We start from the raw sequence: 21,908 nt of genomic DNA, 5'->3' as shown, positions 1-21,908 counted from the left end.
AGCTGAATTTACAGCAGGGCAGTATCCATTCATGGTGAACATGCAGTTGAAAGGAGTTTGAGCATTGTTGTTTCCCCCCTGTGTCCACTGCGCTAAACTGCGTTTTCACCACAAAATGCAAGACAGCTTTCTGCAACTAATTATGTACTCCTGTTACTTCATGCCACTGTTTGCAAAGAGTTCCAAATATCTAACATAAGCAGGCCTCAGAAGTTATGTTCAAGAAGGATAACGCATTACACATTCAAACAGGTCATCGGCCTGTGTAAATTTTTGAGAGGCTTATTGTGGTAATTTTGCTACTGCAGTGATGGCTCTCATTAATTCGAACTGATGCTCCATTAGCATTGAGTATATGAAACTGTTTCATTTAAGGGGGGAAGCTGGTCTTAGAAAAAAATGTTTTTAATGAAGTCACAATAATAGAATCCTCAAGAAACATGTACTTTTGCAAGCTGATTCCAAATATGTAATTTAATTTTCTGTAAACAAGTCCTTGTGCACTTATATAACATGTTATGTACTAACTTTTTTCCGAGAGCCTTCAATAAATTTTGCTGCCGGAAACTTGCTAGTACGCATGCCATTGGCTTGCCTTGACATCAAACTATGCAGTAAGGGCAAAATTATTATCCTTGCCTATCATAGAAGTTGAGTTACAGGGTTTTGAATTTGCCACTTGACAAACGGGAAGAAACTGATAATTTCAAAATCCTATAACAGGCAGGATGATAATTTTATCCTTATTGCAATGCTTGACGTCAAGAGAAACCAATGGCATGCAATCTAACAAGTTCCCTGCAGTAGAATTTCTTTCACTCTATCGGCAAAAGTTACCCAACATATTGCATAAGCGCACAAGGACTACCTGTACACAAAATTAAATTACATATTTGGAATCGGCACCAAAAAATGCATGTTCCCGTAAGATTTCATAGCTGTGACTTCATTAATAAAAATTTGTCTAAAACCCTCTTCCCTTCTTAATAATTTGAACTGCACATTTTTTTTTTTAGTTTTCAGTTCTCAGAGTTCGAATATTGAGAGTTGGCTGCCTTTGATGGTAAGTAGGTATGTTGGGGACATGTTTTGTAGTGTGCTTGTAGACAGGATACACACGAGTCCCTGTCAAGCCATCGATACATGTCACACATTTATTCTGCAGGGAGACAAAGTGAGTGGCAAGAGGGCTTGTGAACTTGATCACATGCTTTCAAGTCTCTCTCTTGGGACAGGAATTTCTTGACTGCTCTTCTAGTCATCATCACTGAAATGCAAGGATTTAATTCTAGAAGGCGGCCAAAGCTGGCGATTATCGCTCAGAAGGTTGTATTACTAGCTTTGTACAAAACACTGAGCGCTGTTGCGCTAGTAATAATCTGTCTAAAGCATCAAGAGCTCTATTAACATTCGTGACAAGCATCCGAAACACAGGCAGCAAAGACCTTGAGCTTGCAGACCCCCGCTTATGGAAGGAGGCTGCAAGAAAAACATTCCAGAATGAGACTTGCAACAACCGATGACAGGTCGCCAAACATGCTCAGTAATTTGCCGTACTAAACGTATGTTGCTTCTTATGGGCTTAGGGAGGTTTAACGTCGCAAAGCGACCCAGACTATGAGAGACGCTGTAGTGGAGGGCTTCCGGAAATTTCGACCACCTGGGGTTCTTTAACGTGCACTGACATCGCACAATGCACGGGCCTCTAGAATTTCGCCTCCAACGAAATTCAACCACCGCGGCCGGGATCGAACTCGTGTCTTTTGGGTCACCAGCCGAGCGTCGTAACCACTAAGCCACTGCGGCAGGGCTCTGGTGCTTTTTTATATGCCTGCAAGGTCAGTTTCGTTGTATCAGTATACAGTGTACATTAACTTGCCAGAGCCAAGTTGCGTTAAATCAGAATTATTTGAAGTCGATTGAATTGTAATCTGCTCCAAATTCAACATTTTTCCTTGAAACGCTTTCTGGTGGCACTGTGTACTTTTGCTGAGAAGCATGCTCTGTGCAGTACTTGGAGAGGCCATGAGAAATGGTGAAATCGGCTGTTAACACCGAGAAAAGTAGGTTTCTCCGCAAAGCACGAGTGAGGCTTCTCCTCAAGCTCTCCCCGCCTACTTCGCTTTGTGGTGAAGCCTGTTTTCTCCATGTGAAGAGCCGGTTTAAAAATTTTCCGTGTTCCCTTTAAGTGCGACACATACTGTACATGCAGGCATGGTCTCTCTGCACTAGGGGCCACTCTGAGAGTTGAGCTCGACATAGTCAGTTGGAACCCTACAGCCCCTGAACATTATCATCTTCATGGCAGCTGCATGGCTAAACTGTATTGCTGTATCATGGACGCTAGAGCATGTGTATAAGTGTATACTTGAGGGGTGAATCATCCAAACTGTTTGTATGGATAGGCGGTGTACAACTGGTCCTGCACTTAGATCAAAAATATTTTTCAATAATACTTTTCATTTGATAACAGAAATTTCGTTTCTGCCTTCAGGAAAGTATGAATGATTAATGAACTTAGTCGAGCTCTGCAAAGTGTGTGCAGAATATGTGCTGGTGCTGAATTGGCATAGTGTCTGAAAAACACCACTTAAGCACACATAGAAAGCTGCATATTACTGGCATCTGTTGTGGATAAAATCCAGAATCCTAACAGCATTTAGGAAAATTTCAGCACACACAGGACAGGGTGCATGTATGTCGGTCAAACTGGCCGCTGCATGAATGTTCACTTACAAGAGCACAACTTGTCGTTGGGAAAACCGGCTTCTTCGAATCTTCTTCGCCTTCTTCGAACTGTATGGAATGCAGGGGCTGTAAGCCTTTACTCGATAAAACAACTGTTCTGTTTAGGCATCCTAATCAATTGACAAGAGAGGTATCGGAAGCCTATCATATCTAAAAAAACCAGCCTTCATGTGCTAGTGACCCATCTGTTGTCCTGCATGAACAGAATTTTCATATCCGGACGTGCCTGCGTGATTGCATAAGTTTTGATGTTTTTGTTTTTTCCTTTGAATATATTTTCTGCATTTGCGAATAAACGCTTAGTTGCGAGTCAGTGCTTGCGGTGTTCTCTTCTTTGTCCCTGTCCTGTGTGCGCTGAAATTTTCCAAAATGCTTTACCAACTCGCTCGAATGTCAGTTTTACTAACAGCATGTTCGATCGCGGCCGCGGTGGCTGAATTTCTATGAAGGCGAAATTCTAGAGGCCCGTGTGCTCCGCGGTGTCAGAGCACGTTAAAGAACCCCAGGTGGTTGAAATTTCCGGAGCCCTCCACTACGGCATCCCTCATAGCCTCAGTCGCTTTGGGACGTTAAACCCCAATAAACCAAACCAGCATGTTCAGGGTGCTTTGCCACTATGGCAAGCCTCACATTGATGAACCACAGTGTACAGTAAAACCTCGTTGATACATTTCCTAAAAAAATGGGGGGGAATGCTTCCGGGAAAATGTGCGAACCAAAGCCACCAAGAAATTGAAAAACGTGACTAAGATAGCCATTTATTGACGGTTTCATTTGCAATGGTGGGTTAGCAGCACATAATGGCACAAGATCCGAATAACTTTCATAAGATATTGTAAGCTTCTATCGCGTTTGCATTGTACGTACCATGAAATAAACCTGGCAACATATCCAGGCCGGCGATGGCAAGTGTGAAAGGAAGTGGGACCTCTTCGTTATCATAGTTTTGGGATGCTTCGCCCCATTGCATATATGCGCTGTGGAGAAGCCACTATGGCAACCGGCTCTCTTGAGTCGGCTTTTTAAATGCTTCGCCCTATTGCACTGATGCGTCGCGGAAAAGCCGCTCTGAAGGCTGTCCGCCTCTGGTCTTCCGGCGATTTCGCGTGGCCCAGGCTCTGCCCACTCGTATGTTCGCACACATTCGAATAGCCACTAAACGTACTGTATGATCAGAATTGACGAAATTTTGAACTTTCTCATTGTGAAATCGTACTTACTGGTTGAAAAACAGTGCCACTTTGCCAAACATTTTTACTGCTTGCGATTTTGAACACTCCTGTGAACGAGAGTTTACTGTAGGAGAATTTACTTTGAACGAGATTTTACTGTACATGATGTTTGGCTTGCATCATCATTTCATCAAGAAATGTTTTGGCAAAAATCTGTTATTATGCAGTGCATTGAAATGCACATAACTGATAAACACTGAAGTGGAACACAAAGTGCAATTTAAACCGTTATATGAAGCACCACGTTACATCACGGGATGAGTTTTGTATAGCAAATCCCTTGGCAAAGATATCATGAAAAGGAGTGTAGTTGCTTTTTCTGTCTAAAGCACACAACTGTTTCTTGACAAGACCTGCATAGTGGTGCTGGCATGAAATGTCACACACATGCATACAAGGGCAGCCAAACAGCCTACGTTTAACACTAACTGCACCCATTTCTACTAGTTATACTCAGAACAGCAGCCAGTAAGCTTGGCACTGCTTAATATGGAAAGGTTGCCACAAAGATGTCATGGAGTAATACTGTTGGCAGTATGAATTTTCATGCTGAGTTGGCTGCGTTTTTTTTTTCACAGTTTCAGAAAAAGAAAGAGGCTACAGTAGATTTAATTTTAAATCCTTAAAACTGAGCCTTTCTAAAAATTCGTTTATGGTTTATGGGAGTTTAACATCTCAAAGCAACTCGGGCTATGAGGGACGCTGTAGTTAAGGCCTCCGGAAATTTTGACCACCTGGGGTTCTTTCACATGCACTGACATCGCACAGCACACGGGCCTCTAGAATTTCGCCTCCATCGAAATCCGACCGCCGTGGTCGGGACCGAACCCGAGTCTTTCGGGTCAGCAGCCGAGCGCCATAACAACTGAGCCACCGCGGTGGCCTAAAAATTCATTGAATTAGGAAATTTCGAGCAGTACTCTGCAGAAACAAGCGTACCCAAATAGTAATTAATGCTTTGGATGATATACTACTGCTATCACATATGAAAACATAAAGCTTCCATATTTCATTATTGCAGCACTTTTGAATATGCAAGTTGGTATTCTGAGGCTGGAAAACCAATTCCTTTTTTGTGCAGCCAAACCATTGTGGGTGGTATATTTGAGTCTATAACTCAAGTTGTGAAATTATCCTCACTACTCAAATCAAGCACGCTTGAAATACACTTCAAACCTTGCAGGCAAACAACTTATGAAATTGCTTAATCTCACTGGAAATGCGAACTGACAAAGAAAGCTTCGCAGTTAATAAGAATGAAGTTGTAAAGAGTGCACACTGCACAAGCCCATTAATTCATTGACAATGAAAATGGTTTTGTATGATGCAGCATGCTTGATTTGTCATGTTGACGTCCACATTACAATGAAAGGGTTTAAATTAGTGCTGTACTGACTGGTGTCGTGTACCGTAAGCAACAATTCTGTTACAACAGTGTCCACTGCCTGTCACAATACTTCCAAAGCCTTTGCAGTAGTTTTCCCGGTGCTGCAGCTGTTACACGCAGTGTGGTGAATTCCAGTCCTCTTGCTCGTGAACGACTGTGCTGCGACCAGCAGTGCCATGTTACACCAGTAGAAAAGCATCACTTGCCAGCGCAGTGTCAGATTCGTACCAATTTATTGAAAAAGAAAAACCTAAAAACACCAACCAGTAAAGGTCAACAATATCAAAGTTGAAACAAAATGGGGGGACAACTTGAGGCACCTATGTACAACAGAGCTCAGAGAAGAAGAAGAAGGTACGAGCCAAGGCGTGGAGTGAACGCAATCCATTGGGCGTGGGCCGAAAGCTTGACGTGATGTGGGGATGACCTAACCACACTGGCTCGAAGACGGAGCTCACTTGAAGAGAAAGCTGGAAGGAAGAGCAACAAAATGGGGCACGATCGTGGTGGCAGCAACAAAAAACGACACACCTGAATGCCAACTTTCAATTTGCAAAGGAGATGACAGAGGACATTGGATCAGCGGGCAGCCAAGAGGGAGAGACAAACACCAAAGGTTACTGAGGACCACCGAAACGGAAAAGGAACAAAAAAGCAGCAGGATGGAAGAAAAGGGAAGAACAAAGCAACAAGGGAAGGTGGATTCTGGCAACAAGATGCAGAACAAGCGACAGGCATGCAGAAGCAGAGGGTGTCGGAGCCAGTTTGAATGAAGAGAAGAGGCACTTTGGATGAGGAAGCCTTGCCTTGGTGAAAAGAGGGAAAGGAAAACCACAACCTTGGAATCCCAGTGAGCAGCCACATCAAGTGTACACAGCCATGCAAAACGTGGAACCCTTAATAATGCAGCACGGTGGTACCACACACACACGGTAGAAGACATCAAAGGAAGACAGCCAGCTAGGCACAACAAAAAGCATGGCAGAACAACTTGGCACCTCGCATCAAAATGTGACATGAAGCTCCACACCATTTAAATGCTAGCACCATGTTATGCAGTTGTGCATGCAAGCTGTAGTGGCCAGTGTTCCCTTTAAGTGTCTGTGTGAAAAACATGTGTCATGGTAGATCGATGTTACGTTTGATACAACTCCTTGTATAGAGTCACGGAAGTTGGCCATTATGTGCTATTAGCTTGCTGCAACTAATTAATTTCGCTGTCAAACCTCAGTTTTGAGATGTGGCTATTGCATGTAATCTAACACATTGCCAAATGACAGCTTCCCATCCAAAAAAAAAAATGTGTATAAGTACAACCGGGGTCAAAAGTCTCTGACACCTCTGAGGATGCACCCCTGGTGTCGAGACTGGTGGGTGTACTGCACCGACGTCGGCACCAGGTTTCTGATACCCACGGTTCAGAACTTTGAGGGGGGGGGGGGGGGGGGGGGTCAGCGGCTTTTGACCGCGACTGTACATATAGCTATGCTGGTTTGTGTCATGTGGCCATAGCGGGAAGACTGTGCGGGTTGTAGTAGATAATTCCCGTATTTTCCGTACTACAGTCTGCAGACTGTACGTGCTTAAAAGATGAAACTTTGCGTGGCATGAACTATCTGCGGGTGCAGACTACACATTCAGGTTGGTTCGGTATACTCTAATGTAGCTAGCTAGAAAGTTTTAAAGTCTAACTCGACTTTCTAGATACCTACAAAGGGCGAAATGGCAATTTCTGAGCAAAATGCGGCAAAACATCGCACGCATCGATTGCCACAAACAAACCTTTGATGGCCTCTATCTTGGTCTTGCTCGAAAGCTAGCACTCTTCCCTACATCATATTACTCACTATTGTGAAATCCTTTTGAAACATCTGCACTCTGCCATTTTCTGAAGCCTCTAAAACAACCTCTGAATGGCTGGCGCGAGCACTTCAAATGCGGTTTTCTCAACGTAGTGTTTTTCTGCCAACATGATTACACTTGCACACTACCATTATGTTCTTATGGTGCAATTTCAATTAATCTTATACCCTTGAATTCAGAAAGAATTAAACTATGAAGCTATGCTATATTTTTTACGGGTGAGTTGAACATAACAAAATTTGTGGACAACAATGTCACCTAATCTTGTCTCATAGTTATGGTGGTTCAACATAACTAAAGATTTTTATATGCCGATTCACCTCAATAACAATATAAATAGCATAGCTCTGCATGGCAGGTCTTTCACTGCAGCTCTACTTCAGTGAGGATCACAAAACGCTGCGGTAAACTGTCTTAACAACCCGTAAGAAACTGCCTAATTAGGAGTCAGTTATTTTTCCACAATGTGAGAAATAATTTAGACACACTGAAACTAACTATATTTTTGAAAACTGGAGGGAAAAACATTTCATTACGATATCTTTAATAACGAAAATTTTCATTTTCAGACCAGAGCCTCCCCTTAATTGCGTGCAGCACAGCAGATACTGCCACTAGGGCTGCGAGCAGGAAGAACTTAATCAATAGGCAAGTCAATCTGCTCTCCTCAAATGTGGGCTCTGCACTTTCAAAATCAGACCAAGACAAACAACTGCTACAAACTTTCCTGCGAGTGGTGCCACATTACGGAGTGTTCAGTGTGGAGGTCTCTGGCCATCTGGCATTTCTGTGGTGCTTTTTAGAATGTTGGCAGCTGTAGATATGCTTCATGCATTCTGCTATGCAAAGGTGTTTAGGCAAGTGCAAGCGCTTTGAAAAGCATCTCTGTGGTGCTTCTTAGGTGCAGATATGCTTCATGCATTCCGCTATGCAAAGGTGTCCGGGTGCTTTGAAAAGGTGGAGAAACGGTGGCGTCTCACCTGTAGGGGTACCCGTGGGCCTTTGACCGGAAGATGGAGAGCAGGAAGCTGAAGAAAACTGCCACCAGCAGCAGACCCACAATGGCCATGACTGGAAGAGAGAGGGGGAAGAAGGGTCCACCAAAGCTGAAAGGAAGCACTCGCCACACATAAAAGATCCTGCACATTTGGGCATGCGGCAGAGATCAGGCCTTCGCAAACACTCAACAGATATGCGAAGTGACGGAAGATGTACACAGCATTAAACAACATGAAAAAAAAAAAAACTATCTATATGTTCCATCCTCTGTACCACTCCTGCAATGTCCCAATTCATGGGATAGCAGTATTTGTAAATAGCACTAAAAAAAAAAAAGGAAATCACCGATTCCGATAGTTTCCAATGTGAAATTTGACTGCAGCCCTTTAGGTGTTTTGATTTTCACACACACACGCAGGCACGCACACACACGCATGCACAGAACACTATATACACACAAAAGATACAGTAAGTGACAGAAGATGCACGCAGCATTAAGCAACATGAAAAAGAAACCGATTATGATAGTTCCGAATGTGAAATTTGACAGCAGCCCTTTAAGTGTTTTGGATTTTGACTGACTTAAATAACTGTGTGCGCATGCGTGTGTGTATATATAAAGCGCATGCTGAGTCTGTTTGTCACTTCACACCAAAGCAGGCTTGCACGCACACACACAGTGTCCACAGTAAAAACGCTGTCACCCTCCCGCCAAGGCTTGCGTTGGCATTGGTCAGGCGGGAAATGAGGCTTCCAGAGGTGGTATTCTCCCGGTGTCGCCTTTTGCGACATGTCGCATTCGCTCTTCGCTGATTGGCTCGAGCCGTGGTGATGGCGGCGTGACGACACGGACCCGCCTTCCTGCTACGTCATCGTGACGTCGCCCCAATTTACTACGCTTAGTCGAAGAACGGAATGCGCTGAAGCGATTCGGGCGGGCGACGGGCTACCGTTAGCGTACGAACGCAATCGGCAGTTGCGGCTTTTGCGCCCTTAGCGTGAAAACATGGCGACGTCCTTTCAAGCGAGAGCCGCCCGCTTCAGCCAATTCAGCAGTCCTTGCGATTCCGATCGGCATGTTTACCGGCAACTACTGGTGTTGTTACTTTTCGCTATGACTTACCTTGCTTCGACGATAAAGTTTAAGTTGCAATGCAGCCTAGTTTTTTAGATAAGCTCTCAAATCTGGAGCGCGCAAGCCTAATGGGACCTCCAGCTACACTGCTACCGTCTGCAACTGCCCGAAACGCAGCCGAAACCTAGCACAACCGTCCGGAACGAAACAAAAATAGATTTGGAGCTTCTTCGTGGTGTTTTATAGACTTAAATGAAGTAAAGCGAGTTTATATTAGATTTGCAAATGTTTTTTTGAACATTAGACGTCATGTGATGGCAAATATTCTTGCTATAAAAGATACGAAACTACTGCTGCTAGTGAATCAGCAGTGGTAAATTGTCGTTTCTCAGAGTGAATGAATGCACCGCAGACGAAAGTGCCGGCGGCTTTTTCCGTTTCTTCGAGCATCTGTAAGCACTTTTTTAGGCCCCGCCCATATGCGCCATGTCGCAAAAGGCGACACCGACAGAATACCACCCCAGAGGTTTCGAGTTTCTTCTCTCCAACCTAGGGTTGCCGTGCACGAGAAAAGTGGAGAGGGTATCGCACAACACACAAGGTTACACACTCTCCATGTTAACCATGGAGAGCGTGGGGGTTCTGGGTCCTTTTTCAGCACGCGCAGGTGTCATTCCTATTGCACTGTGCCAGCTTTCGGTGCGCTACGCCGGGTACGACTTTGGTGCCATCTCTGAGCGAGTGGAGACACTATGCGCCTGCACACCTGGTTATGGCGACGGCGAGGGACGCTGCTGTCCGCACAAATGGCCGGCACAAATAATCGCCACAAATGGGCACTGAGAGCCATGCTCTAAAAAATGCCGTTGAATCAAATGTACAGCACATCAATTGTACAAAAGAATTTTACAACAAATGTGTCAGCAAAAACAAAATTGCCAGAACTCATCGTCATCATCATCATTTATTAACCCTTAAGGGTCCCGTGGGGACATTACATAAGGCTTAAATTTCTGAACTGCTAGAATTGCTGCTGAAATTGCCAGCAAAAGCAAAATCTTTGTAGTCTATATCTGCTTTAAGGGGTTCAAATAACCTTGTTCTTACTGCACCTAGTCTTTTTTCCAAACCTTGAAGTACCTACACTATCGCATGTGTTGCTGGATGCATTTCCCCCACATAGTAATGGTGAACTGGTGCGGCTGGTACGAGACCTACAAATGGTTTGGTTTTTATGGGGTTTAACGTCCCAAAGCGACTCAGGCTATGAGAGACGCCATAGTCAAGGGCTGCGGAAATTTCGACCGCCTAGTGCACTGACAGATCGCACAGCACACGGGCCTCTAGAATTTCTCCTCCAAAGAAATTCAACTGCCGCAGCCGGGATCGAACCCGTGTCTTTCGGGTCAGCAGCCGAGCACCATAACCACTGAGCCACCGCGGCGGCCAGAGATCTACAAATAAAATCCCAGCAGAAGTTAGCTGCGCTAGCCCAGTCTCACAATGCTGAATAACGCAAGGATTGCGATAACAGAATTCACCAATGCACCAACACTCGACAACATTCTTAACGATTCTCAGTGCCTGCAAAAAAGAAAGATGATCCTTGTTTGCATACTCACTTTTGCGCTTCTTGGGATCCCCCTTCGAGTCGGCAGCGTCGTTCATCAGAATCATGCCGAACACAATAGCAGCATCTGGTACAATTCGTTAAGGATGGTTCGTTCAGCGTAGCCAAAGTGCAAGACCATCTGGACTAGCTGCAACAACCTGAGCACTGCACAGTGCTAAAGTGAAACAGAGATGGTCAGCTGCACAACTGTATATATCGCCCAAACTCAAGTGCACATCCCACTAACAACAGTGCGTTTGGTTCACTCCCAACTACAGTAACTCCTCAAGTCAAATTAGTGCAGTCTTTACATACGAATGTTTCCATGTAATATGCTCTAACAGATAGAGTGCATGTGTTGCTGCTTTTCGTGGAAGGTCCTTGCAACAAAGTTCACATGCATTTCAGTCTGGTCTCTGAAAACTCTTGAAAGAAAGGCTGGTCAGCTCAGCGAGTGGTCTGCACATACCACAGGCCGTACCTAAAACCAAAGAGCAACTTTGCACTATAGTGTGCTGTAGCGCATTCCCCGGCTTCGATGGATGCCTCCAAACCACACAACCTGCAGGCAGTGCTGCTGTACGAGTCGTGTCTGACATCCGAGCAGCTGTTGCCCTGTTATGGATGAAATGACATGGCCCTCTCTGTCAGTCATATTTCTTGCACCACTGAGAAACTACATAAGCCCCGTCTGATGATCGTAATTAGATACGTGCTCTGCTTGCACAGTGCAGTTCGTTTGTTGAAGACTGCCAATTTTTAGGGTGCACAGACAGCTAAAATATCTTGAAACTACGTTTGTCTTGGAATTTTTATTCTGTTTTTACAACTATGCGTTAAAGTGCATTGGTGTCCACTGTGTGAAAGAAACATAAAAAAAATGTGAAGTTAATGAAATGAGTGGAAGTTACAGATGATAAGAATAGATCAGTCAGTTTCAGAGTTAAAGGCATTGTGGACTGAAAGCAATATCCTGTGAGGTTATGCAGACTCTAAAGGACACTGTCACCTGAGATACAAGCAGAGGATGGGGACTGAGCTGAATGCAAAAAAAAAAAAAAGAGTGCTATCAACCACAAATCACGCTAAATACTTGCACTGCAATGATCAGTTTAAAACTTGCACTCAACAAAGTAAAACTTACATCGACAGCAAAAACTTCCAGCTGAAGAGGTCTAAAATAAAGGTCGGAATTCGCTAGAAATGCTCTAGGAAAGGATACTCAGGAAGATGACAATGTAGGTCTCCACAATGAGCTGGCCACCACTGCTGCTGTGAATGTAAGCCTGCAGGTAAAAAAAGTAAAAAATAATACATTCATAACCGTAAAGAGGCTCAGCACCAACAGAACCAAGACACTGTGGTTCAACGGTCCCGTGCAGGCTTGCGCAATGAGGGATAAAAGATAAAGCGAGTGAAAGGTAAGTGACTCACCACACCACGCTGTGTTTTGTGCATGAAGGGAGGTCCACGAATATGGTTCCACATCTGCCCAGATGTCATGGCAAACACAATGCACTGCGGGGAGAACACAAAACCTCTGTGAGGGCTGAGACTTTGGTGACACAGTCTCCAACATTCGCAGCAATTTCGGATCCATGGCAGTTCTGACCCAGTGAATGTGGCAGCAACCCACAAGCAAATGACTTCAGAACCCTCAGTTAAACTTTCTAAATGGACTGGTAACTAATTTTAAAAACCCTATTTTTTTTTCGATGCTAAGAAAAGCTTGGTGTATAAAATGTGCAGCCCAGCCACAGTTGCATTGAAAACACCATGAAACACCTTTGAGAAGAATTTGTTCATGTATTCTTGCAGCAGAAACAATGATAAGTCAGTGAAAAAGTGACTCGATGCCTGTGGCATGGTGACTTTGGCAAGGATGTCTCGCGTTGAGCAATGTGACTGCCCCCTTGGCACATGCTTGCGAGACTGTTGCATTTCTTCTTATGCTAATATCCATATTTATGGACTTCTATGCACATACCAACATACATGCTATGCTCACATACACAGTTATGGGGAAAGTAACCGCTCGTGCTTACTGCCACACCAAGGCCTGCTACTGTTCATGGTTCCACTAGTCAACACGAAGGCAGCACTGCTTTTCAGCAAAATTCTTACATTAAAAGATGCTCTCAAGACAACGTGAAAACTAGTAACACATCTATATATAACAGTTAAGAAAAAAAAATGAATTTAGCTACAGCTAGATTAGGTACACTGTTATGTGGTCACTTGATGTGATATGTCAATTATGCCAAAGTTTCACTGTGAGATGTTATGTTATGTCGTTTTGCCAAATTACAATTAGAACTCCTCTTAACATTTGACAACCACGTCCAATTTAGTCAATATTAGGAAGGACCTTTTCACTTTTAACAAATGTTGCAGAACATTTTTGTCAGTTTATGGTGGTCTTTTTAATATCCCAGTGTTTGTCCACAATCTCCAAAGCATCTTTATTTATCTACATGTGTGGCTTGGTTTATGGTTTAAGGATGTTTTAACATCCCACAGCAACTCAGGCTATGAGACACGCCGTAGTGAAGGACTCTGTAAATTTCAACCACCTGGGGTTCGTTAACGTGCACTGACATCGCACAGCACACGGGCCTCTAGAATTCCGCCTCCACAGAAATTCGGCTGCCGCAGCTAGGATCGAACCCGTGTCTTTCGGGTCAGCAGCCGAGTGTAATAACCATTGAGCCACTGTGGCAGCTCCTCTACACGTGTGGCATATAAATTAAGGAAAAAATGCTCACGAAGGTAACTCTACTGCATATTTAACTTTCTGGAGAAATCCGATGTTATTGGTTTGTTGTCCACTCACTGCCAAACCACTGCTGAAGTTATTTCCACAATCTAGTTCTCAACAGCTGCTTCGTCCTAAGGATTAGTAAAGCTTTTAGAGACCCAATCTAGAAATGCAGTCGTTAACCATGCCACTTTCACTGCATGCCCAGTGATTGTGGCAGAGGATGCATTTGTGGTGAAAGAAATACGTGAGCACGCATCCTATCAGAACGTCATTTTGGTCTTTTGTGGCAGCTGAACTCAATGACACAAACTAAATAAACAAAACAGAAACCAAAGTGACCTTCTAAACAAGCACTTCCATGTTAACTGCGACAATGAGTGAACATACTTCTAAAACCTCTAAGAATGCATTCTGGCACCACATGTATTGCCAAAAAACAAGCTGAAATCAATTAAATACACTGGGCACACCACCACATTCATCAAAACGTGCCAGCACAAATGTAATGCATGCAAATGCCCCCTTGATTCAATGAAGCTTTCCTGGAGGGTGCAGTCCAAGGACGCAGAGGTAGTGCCGAATGCAGTTTATGATCACTGTTATCATCAGCTGAGCTACACACAATGCAACACAAATGGTCACCTCCCTAGGTGACTTCCAGTCAACCCAGCCCTACGCCAGCTGTGACCACCGTTCCACTCAAAGTTCTTAATCTCATTCAACCACCTGACTCTGTCTCCCCCTGCAGCATTTAACTTCTCTTAAAAGTCACCCCAGTAGCCAAAGTGATCACTGGCTATCTATTCCCTGCATTACATGCCCTACCCATGTCCATTTCCACTTCTTCGCTTCAGCTTGTGTTTGCCCCTTAAACCACTCTGCTCTCCCTTCCTGGGTTTAACATTACCCTTACCATTTTCCTCTCCACAGCTGAAGGCACTGTCCACAATTTAATTTCAGCCTCACTCAGCCTCCTCAGGTTTCTGTCCCGTACGTGAATAGTGGCAAGACACAACTATTACATAATATACTTTCATCTTGAAGAATATTGGTAACCTGACAATCGTAACCTAATCATTTAGTGGTCCAGATCTGAGTTCACTACCTGCCCTAAGTAGACGTATTCCCTTGCCACTTCCAATGCTTTGTTGCCTACTCTAAGCATTTGTTCCTTCTCAGAACATGACTCCGGTTTTCTGCACATTAACTTTTAGTCCCAACATTCTGCTCCAAGTGCTTAGGTTCTCAATCATGCACTGCAATTTTTTCCCTGAGTTACAAAGCAGGGCAATGGGATTTCAAATGCACTAACTGTTACTTAAACTAACTGTGAGTTAAAACTTGCTGTCAGCAAGCATACTCTGCAAAGTTTCGTACCGCCCTCTTCTATGCCCCATGCTTTTCATGGACACATTTAGGTACTCATCGTGTGGTCCAGTATGACAGCCACCACTATGCAGCGCTATACTGTTGGTCCGCTATTTTGCAACCCAAGGAATACACTTTAGCAGCTTAGGCATCACTTCTAAACCACTGTCAAATGAGTTTTTACAAGGTGAAATTTAATGCCACCTGGCTTCCATGACGTCACCGTTGCCTGAAAATGCTTGACAGATCCCCAAAAAGCTTTAAAAAAACTCTAGCAATATTCTGCAACTTGCACGCTCCCCTCCAATGAACTGCCAACAGCCCTCACGCACCAGAGCTGCGATGCCCCAGGAGGTCTTGTTGTAGAGGAAGTCGAGGTTGTTCCGCCGCATGTAGAGCAGGGCTCCGATGAGGGCCACCAGGATGACCAGCGCAATGGTGCCAGAGTAGTTTGGTGGCCGGAACACACGGATCTGGAAACGGCAAGCACCGGTCAGCACACGCTTGATTTCTGAGGGGAAAATCAGCGCAACCTTCATCCTTTGGTTAAATAGTTTATGGTTTTAGGGGGTTAACGTCTCAGAGCGACTAAGGCTATGAGGGACGCTGGACGCTGCAGGTTCCAAATAATTTCGACCACCTGGGGTTCTTTAACATGCTCTGACATCGCACAGTACAAGGGCCTCTAGCATTTAACCTCCATCGAGTGTGAACGCCATGGCTGGGATCAAACCCACATCTTTAGTGTCACCAGCCGAGCACAATAACTGCTGAGCAACCATGGCGGCTCCTCGATTAAATGGACACAACCAGATGATGGCAACCACGGTCAACATCGGGGTGTATTGCACCCCCTTTACACAGACAGTTTGGACTGCCATTCGAGGAAAACAGCTTAGCTTCGAAACTGCCACGGAAGTGAACAGCACTTGGCAGCGCTTTCATGGCACATTCCGTGGAACCCAGTTAAACCTCTCGATCAAGTTTTTAGACCATGCGCCACCCATCGATAAGTAAGGGCATCTTTGAATATTATAATTCTCATTTTAAAGTACTGCTGTCACTCTTTGTTTCACTGCAAGCTTAATATGTGACCAAAAAGGTGGTTCCTCCTCCTCGCTAAATTGCAATTCTTGTATAAAATTTGGTCTCATCTCCTAGAATATTTTGCAAATGCAGCAATGTGGTGCTCGTGTGTTTTTGTTAAGTGAAAGCTGCACCTTTCCATGCATACTAGCCACAAGAGCAAACTTTAATGGCTTTGGGGAATATAGCTCGGTTAGCTTATACAGCAAACCACTGACTGCAACCTCGTCAGCTTGTCAATTCAAATGGGTCTGCCAGTCTGTTGAACTCGATGGCAGTTGATGCTACAGGATATCACTGACCAAATGTGACTGCAGTCAACTGTCAATGGTTCAACGTTGGTGGAATAGCCCGTGCATTTACGAAAAGATATGAAAACTTCCTTAAAAATGAAGTGAATCAAGATCCAGAAAGCTAGTGCTGGGCGTATGTGGTTTCATTTCACAGGGTTCTGAATGTGTGAACACGCAATTAATATTGCTATCTGAACAGCAGGCAGAGACCACTCACATGAACATCCGTGCGTTCAGCAATCCACCTAGCAAGCCCCTCAGCCCCAAATCCAAGCCTGAGGAAAAAGAGAAACATTTTTTAACCCTTTCAGATGCTTTGTACACAATTGTGTAAGGGCAGACTTACAGCTTTTTCTGAGAAACTGGAGCACTTAGCTGGGATTTCATTATTTCATTCAAATTGAGCACCCTTCTTGTTGCAAATAAGTTCTTTTTTTGTACCATGTAGCGAATGCAGTAAATAATATTTCACATAGGAGGGAGCTAGGTAGCACTTTGTCCGCCGTTTTTGGGCAGACAGATTTTGCCGCGAGTGAAAACATCGATTGTTTTTGCTCAGCTTCGTGCGTAATGCGAATCTTCGAAGCACAAAGTGATTCTACGATCCCTGGGGTGTTTACCTGACACACGACCACATTTCGATGTTACTATTTCTGACAAATCTGACACTTTGTACGGAATTCTCTACATCGTTGTAAAAACTTACCTGCTGGTCTTTCACGTTCGAAAGCTAACAAATTCCCTTTCTTGAGGCCTGAATATACTACTTAGGTGAAAAAATGAATGACTTCACTCAAAACAAAATATCGCGCCTGGAAGGGTTAAAAACTGGCAATGGCAAAACCGTGCTTGCTGTCCACAGCCCAGTCCAGCGCACGCTGCTTCCCTCTTCCATGTCAAATCGAATACATATATCGAAGCAAGCGGCTATGAAGCGCTGACAAAATGGCCGCACCTTTGAATGTCATGGTGGTCAGCTCTCCTCTGCTTGCCCTTCTCAGGAAAATGTAGAAAGACTGGTGCCGAGTTTTGCTGCAGCTGCAAAAGGCATGTGACACCAAATGAGAACAAAAATTGGAAACAGGCATTGGAAGAGAGATGCCGACTGCTTGTGTTTGTTTCACTGTCCGCTAACAAAGAGTCACACCTGATGAACCAGGTGGACAAAAGTGGTTTTCAATATCTGCCCAATTACTGAAGCAACAAAGGTGGAAGCACCCCACTTTCCACCAAGTTTCTAATCAAAGGTTGGTTTATGGGGTTTAACGTCCCAAAGCGACTAAGGCTATGAGAGACACCGTAGTGGAGGGCTCCGGAAATTTCGACCACCTGGGGTTCTTTAACGTGCATCGACATTGAAGAACCCCAGGTGGTCGAAATTTCCGGAGCCCTCCACTACGGCGTCTCTCATAGCCTGAGTCGCTTTGGGACGTGAAACCCCATAAACCAACCATAAACCAACCTTTGATTAGAAACTTGGTGGAAAGTGGGATGCTTCTACCTTCGTTGCTTCCGTAACTGGGCTGATACTGAAAGCTTTAAACTTTACAAGAAGAGTATAAAAAACGAGTTTTAAACACGAATGGCATGAAAAGTGAAACATTTAATACCAGTGCCACACGTGCACAAGAAATGGTAGGAAATGCTTAAGGCCTTAAGTTTATTAATGCCATTATTTTCAGAGTTGGTGCTACACGTCCACATTTAATGCCATTATTGAAAGTGATGATGACGATAACGCTTGAAAGGTAGTCAAAAGTTTCATCTGAATATGAACATTGCTAATGAGCACAATATATCGGGGATGTTGTTCAAATGTAATGTAAAAACGATTTTCCAGAAAATACGACTGTTCCTGCTTTACAATTCGATAAAGTAGCCATAAACTCGCATGTCAGGACTGAAGTCGAGAGTACCTGTCAATAAGGCTAGTAAAATAGCGCTCTTCGCATCGAAAATGCGATATAGATGCCTCCTCTGACTGAAAATTAAGAATTAACCATTTCCTACTGGTTAGGAAGTTGTTACTAACAAAGCCGCATTCTTTTCTGCGCGTGGAATGGGAATGAGAGTACGCATTGCACGGGCGAATGAGTTGTGGTGAACTCAGTAGGTCGCGAATGGCAGTAAGGCTAATGCCATTAAATTTATGCATATGGAACCGCACGAATGCCATTAAAACTTGAGGCAGTAAGCACTTAATGGCATTAAATCTGTCTATGTGGCACGGGTATTAGAGGATGCTCACAAGCAAAGTTGCAAACCTGATCAAACCAAGCTTACCATGTTGAACACATCTGACCCTTCATCAAAGTCAACAAGGCCGAAGAAAAGGCGATTGCTGTACGCTGAAGAGTAGCGCCAAGAGTTGGCCAAAATCTGGAACTCTTCGTTCGCTTGTCTGGAAACAATCAGACGCCCGTTACACGCGGAAAATTTTCACGCGGTTGTCTGGCAGAACAAGACCTACCTGCAAATGGAGCACTGCCTCTGCGGTGCCAATGCAGTCAGCATCACAATAAATGAGTAGTTGCGCGGAGTCGCCTTGATGAAGTGACGGAACTTTTCCCCATTCAGCCGGATTACTGGGCGCTTTAGGCTGAGTTCTGTCAACTGCTGAACTCGTTCACCCAGCGTCTGTGCCTGAAAAAATATACGCTTCGTTAATATTTATTCTGTTTCGTTGTGCTTGCGACGTTTTACATCTGTGAAATTCTAGCTCCAAACATGTACTGCCGTGTTGAGGTGTGGCTGTTTTCTTCCTCTTCCCTCTTTTTTTTCTTTTCTAGTTCACCAGATTTTCAAAGGATGACGGGCTCACAGTCCCAGAGCCACGCTTCCACGAACGTGACTCCGTTTAGTGCATTTTCAATTTCAAAATGTTTTAATTGCTGTCTTGTCAACAGTCAAAATACGCCGCCTATCACCCTAGGAACCACTTTATTAAATGAAATCAACACGCAGCTAAGTGCTCGAAGAGCCTTAAAACACTTACTAGAAATCGAAAACGGGAAGGACAGCCATAGAGCTCTACGCTGGCGTAAGCACAGTGCCGAATACTGAGCTGCACTCGTGAAGGAACATCAATTCGTAAAGTCCAGGTAAACGTAAACCACGCCGCGCAAATTCAATTGCACAGGCCTAATGCAACAGAATTAATGTGGCGCTCCAGTACCAACGTTTACTAACAACATCTACCGTGTCTCAGGAATGTGTTGTGCGATACGTGGCAGCCGGCATTCGAGTGAAAGAACGCGAACTTCTACTCACATCTTTTCTCCTGTAGTTCCCAGAAGTGGATTCGATGCTAAGTAGTGCGACTAACACAACTAAAAGAAAATTAACACAGGACTTTAACATCCTGCCGCAAGAAATGCGAACACTTGGAAAAAAATACTTCGCGTTAAACGCTTACACCTGCACCACCTCCGCGCGAAAGCGAAAGGATGCGTGCGTTTACATGTGGCTGGCTTCGCGAACGACTTTGGATCATCCGTAGCCATAGCGCGTTCTGGCAAAATAAGGAACTGTAAAGGAAATGTTTCTACTATTTATTAATCATTAAAGTAAACTACTTTATTATGGTTGCGTGAACAATAGAAATATGCAGTCGTTGTTAGTGTTTTGCTTTTTAGAGTCTCCATGGTTCAAATCATACCTTTGAGGGAGCGCAGCAATCGCAGGGAACTTCTTTCATTTTGATAGAATTGAGGCGCCAGATTTGAGATCGAAAGATTACGACGTCCTGTTTCTTACCAGGCTTGGTATTAACTTTCAACCTACGAATAAAGACGCTATAGTAGACTTGCCCCGTGACTATCCCTACTAATCAAACCACTCCCCAAAAACATGCCCCCCCCCATACACCATGAGGGTAGAAGACAAGCACGAGCCAAAGCGTTACATAATAAATACGAACAGTGCGCTGGAACCAAGTCTTTATATGTAACCTCCTTGGCTGGAACACTTTACGTAGGTGAGGCAGAATATAAACATACGGATGTCTTTGCAATTGTGGCTGTGAACGAGAATGGTGACCACATCGTCGCGGCAACAATCAGAACGAAATCCTGTGAAACAGAAGAGGCGGCTATGGCCATCAGAGCATCATTCGCAGCGACTCCAAAATGGCTATTAATAATTTCGCAAAAGGGCCACCAAATTCTCACCAAATTATTCCGAACTGATATGGGTCCCAGCCCATTCGGGGAATCCGGGGAACGAGGCAGCCCACAATAAAGTCCGAGATTTCGTCGACCGGGCAGTGGTGAGTCTGGCTCCATGAATTTTACGAAGGACTCCATGATCACATATCATGATCTCACCAATCATTTTGAACGACAGAGGAGAACTTTCCCCCTCCGGACAAAAGCCTGACTAAAGAACAAGAGGTTACGTGGCGTTGTCTGCAGACGAGATCGATACGCACCCCATCACTCCTCGCGCACATTTATCCGGATCCATACAACCCAAACTGTAAACACTGTGGCCAACGGGCCAACTACGGTCACATCCTGTGGGATTGTAAAATAGAGCCACCTCCGGGTGATCTAGTTACCGATCCTTCTCTCGAGCGGTGGGCGACCGGGCTGGTTAGCTCTGACCCCAGAACGCAAGTTTTGGCGGTGGTGTGGGCTGACAAAGTCGTCGAGGGCTATGTACTCTCGACCACTTAACGCGGCCTCTTACCAAGCTCTTTCCGGTGAATAAAATGTTTTACAATCAATATTTCTTATTTCATCAAATATTTTATAGTGCAGTTGTAGTGAAATAGAAGATAGGTTGCGGTTTAGGAAATTTTGCCAGCTGATATAAAGGACAGCAGCTTCCCGCGCATGCTCATTTATCTTTAAAGAGGCACCATTCTTGGGTTGGCTGAAGGAATGCATGAACGGAGAACACATGTAGGGTGCCTAGCACGGAGGCAAGGACAGTGAAATGTGGTGGTACAGTGGTTGTCGAAAATATTCCGACTATTTAGCGGCTGGCCCGTTTCAATAGACGATATGCGAAATTGCTTGGCGGTCTGGCAACACCGCGCTTACAACTTCCGGTTTCCATCTTGGCGCGGTCGAGCTCGTCGAGCTGGTGCATCGTTTGCTATGCGTACTTTCTTCTTGCGAGTGGAATTTCAACAGGCAAGCTTCAGCTGCTGCGTTGTTTTCACAGCTGATTTTTGACTAAATGTAGGTGCTTTCAATAAGCTCAAGCTTACTCCTACCGCGTCCTCAGCTTCGCTTGAAGTCTGGTGCTGATGATCGCAATAATCGGCACTCGAAAGTGGGTTGGAAAGTCGAACCATGACTGTGTGCTGTTGTCGTTTTAATGCTCGCATTAAAGCACCAGTTCAAGCATCATGCATTATCATGGCTATTTTATTCCCAGGTGGACGTGAATTCATCTGGTAGGGTAGCGAGCGGTTATTTTGCGGTGAGTGCGCACGTGTGTTGACAAACTTCTGTGATAGTGCGAACTTTCGTTCGC

At 44.5% G+C, this 21,908-nt stretch overlaps 1 protein-coding gene across 5 annotated transcripts; it reads right to left on the bottom strand.

Moving 5' to 3' along the window:
- Positions 1-1,128: 1,128 nt before the first annotated feature.
- On the bottom strand, positions 1,129-19,896 carry Ostgamma (oligosaccharide transferase gamma subunit). 5 transcript variants are annotated; one of them, XM_089547730.1, is made up of 12 exons: positions 19,695-19,896; positions 18,895-19,067; positions 18,708-18,825; positions 17,380-17,462; positions 16,642-16,699; positions 15,378-15,518; positions 12,351-12,434; positions 12,139-12,202; positions 10,927-11,001; positions 8,211-8,301; positions 2,737-2,796; positions 1,129-1,267 (listed from the first exon to the last, which is right to left on the bottom strand). In XM_089547730.1, exons 1-12 carry the CDS (start codon positions 19,782-19,784, stop codon positions 1,255-1,257), a joined length of 1,050 nt encoding a protein of 349 aa, XP_089403856.1. In that variant the 5' UTR covers positions 19,785-19,896; the 3' UTR covers positions 1,129-1,254. The 5 variants fall into 5 exon arrangements, with proteins under 5 accessions (XP_089403856.1, XP_089403859.1, XP_089403860.1 ...); XM_089547731.1 differs by lacking the exon at positions 1,129-1,267 and adding an exon at positions 1,452-1,479; XM_089547733.1 differs by lacking the exon at positions 2,737-2,796 and having other exon boundaries at positions 19,695-19,895.
- Between the last annotated feature and the right edge of the window lie 2,012 nt (positions 19,897-21,908).

The sequence above is a fragment of the Amblyomma mixtum genome, chromosome 6 (assembly GCF_055824585.1).
Source record: "Amblyomma mixtum isolate Tamu chromosome 6, ASM5582458v1, whole genome shotgun sequence".
Lineage (NCBI taxonomy): Eukaryota > Metazoa > Arthropoda > Arachnida > Ixodida > Ixodidae > Amblyomma > Amblyomma mixtum.
This window is presented reverse-complemented; position numbering and strand designations above follow the sequence as displayed.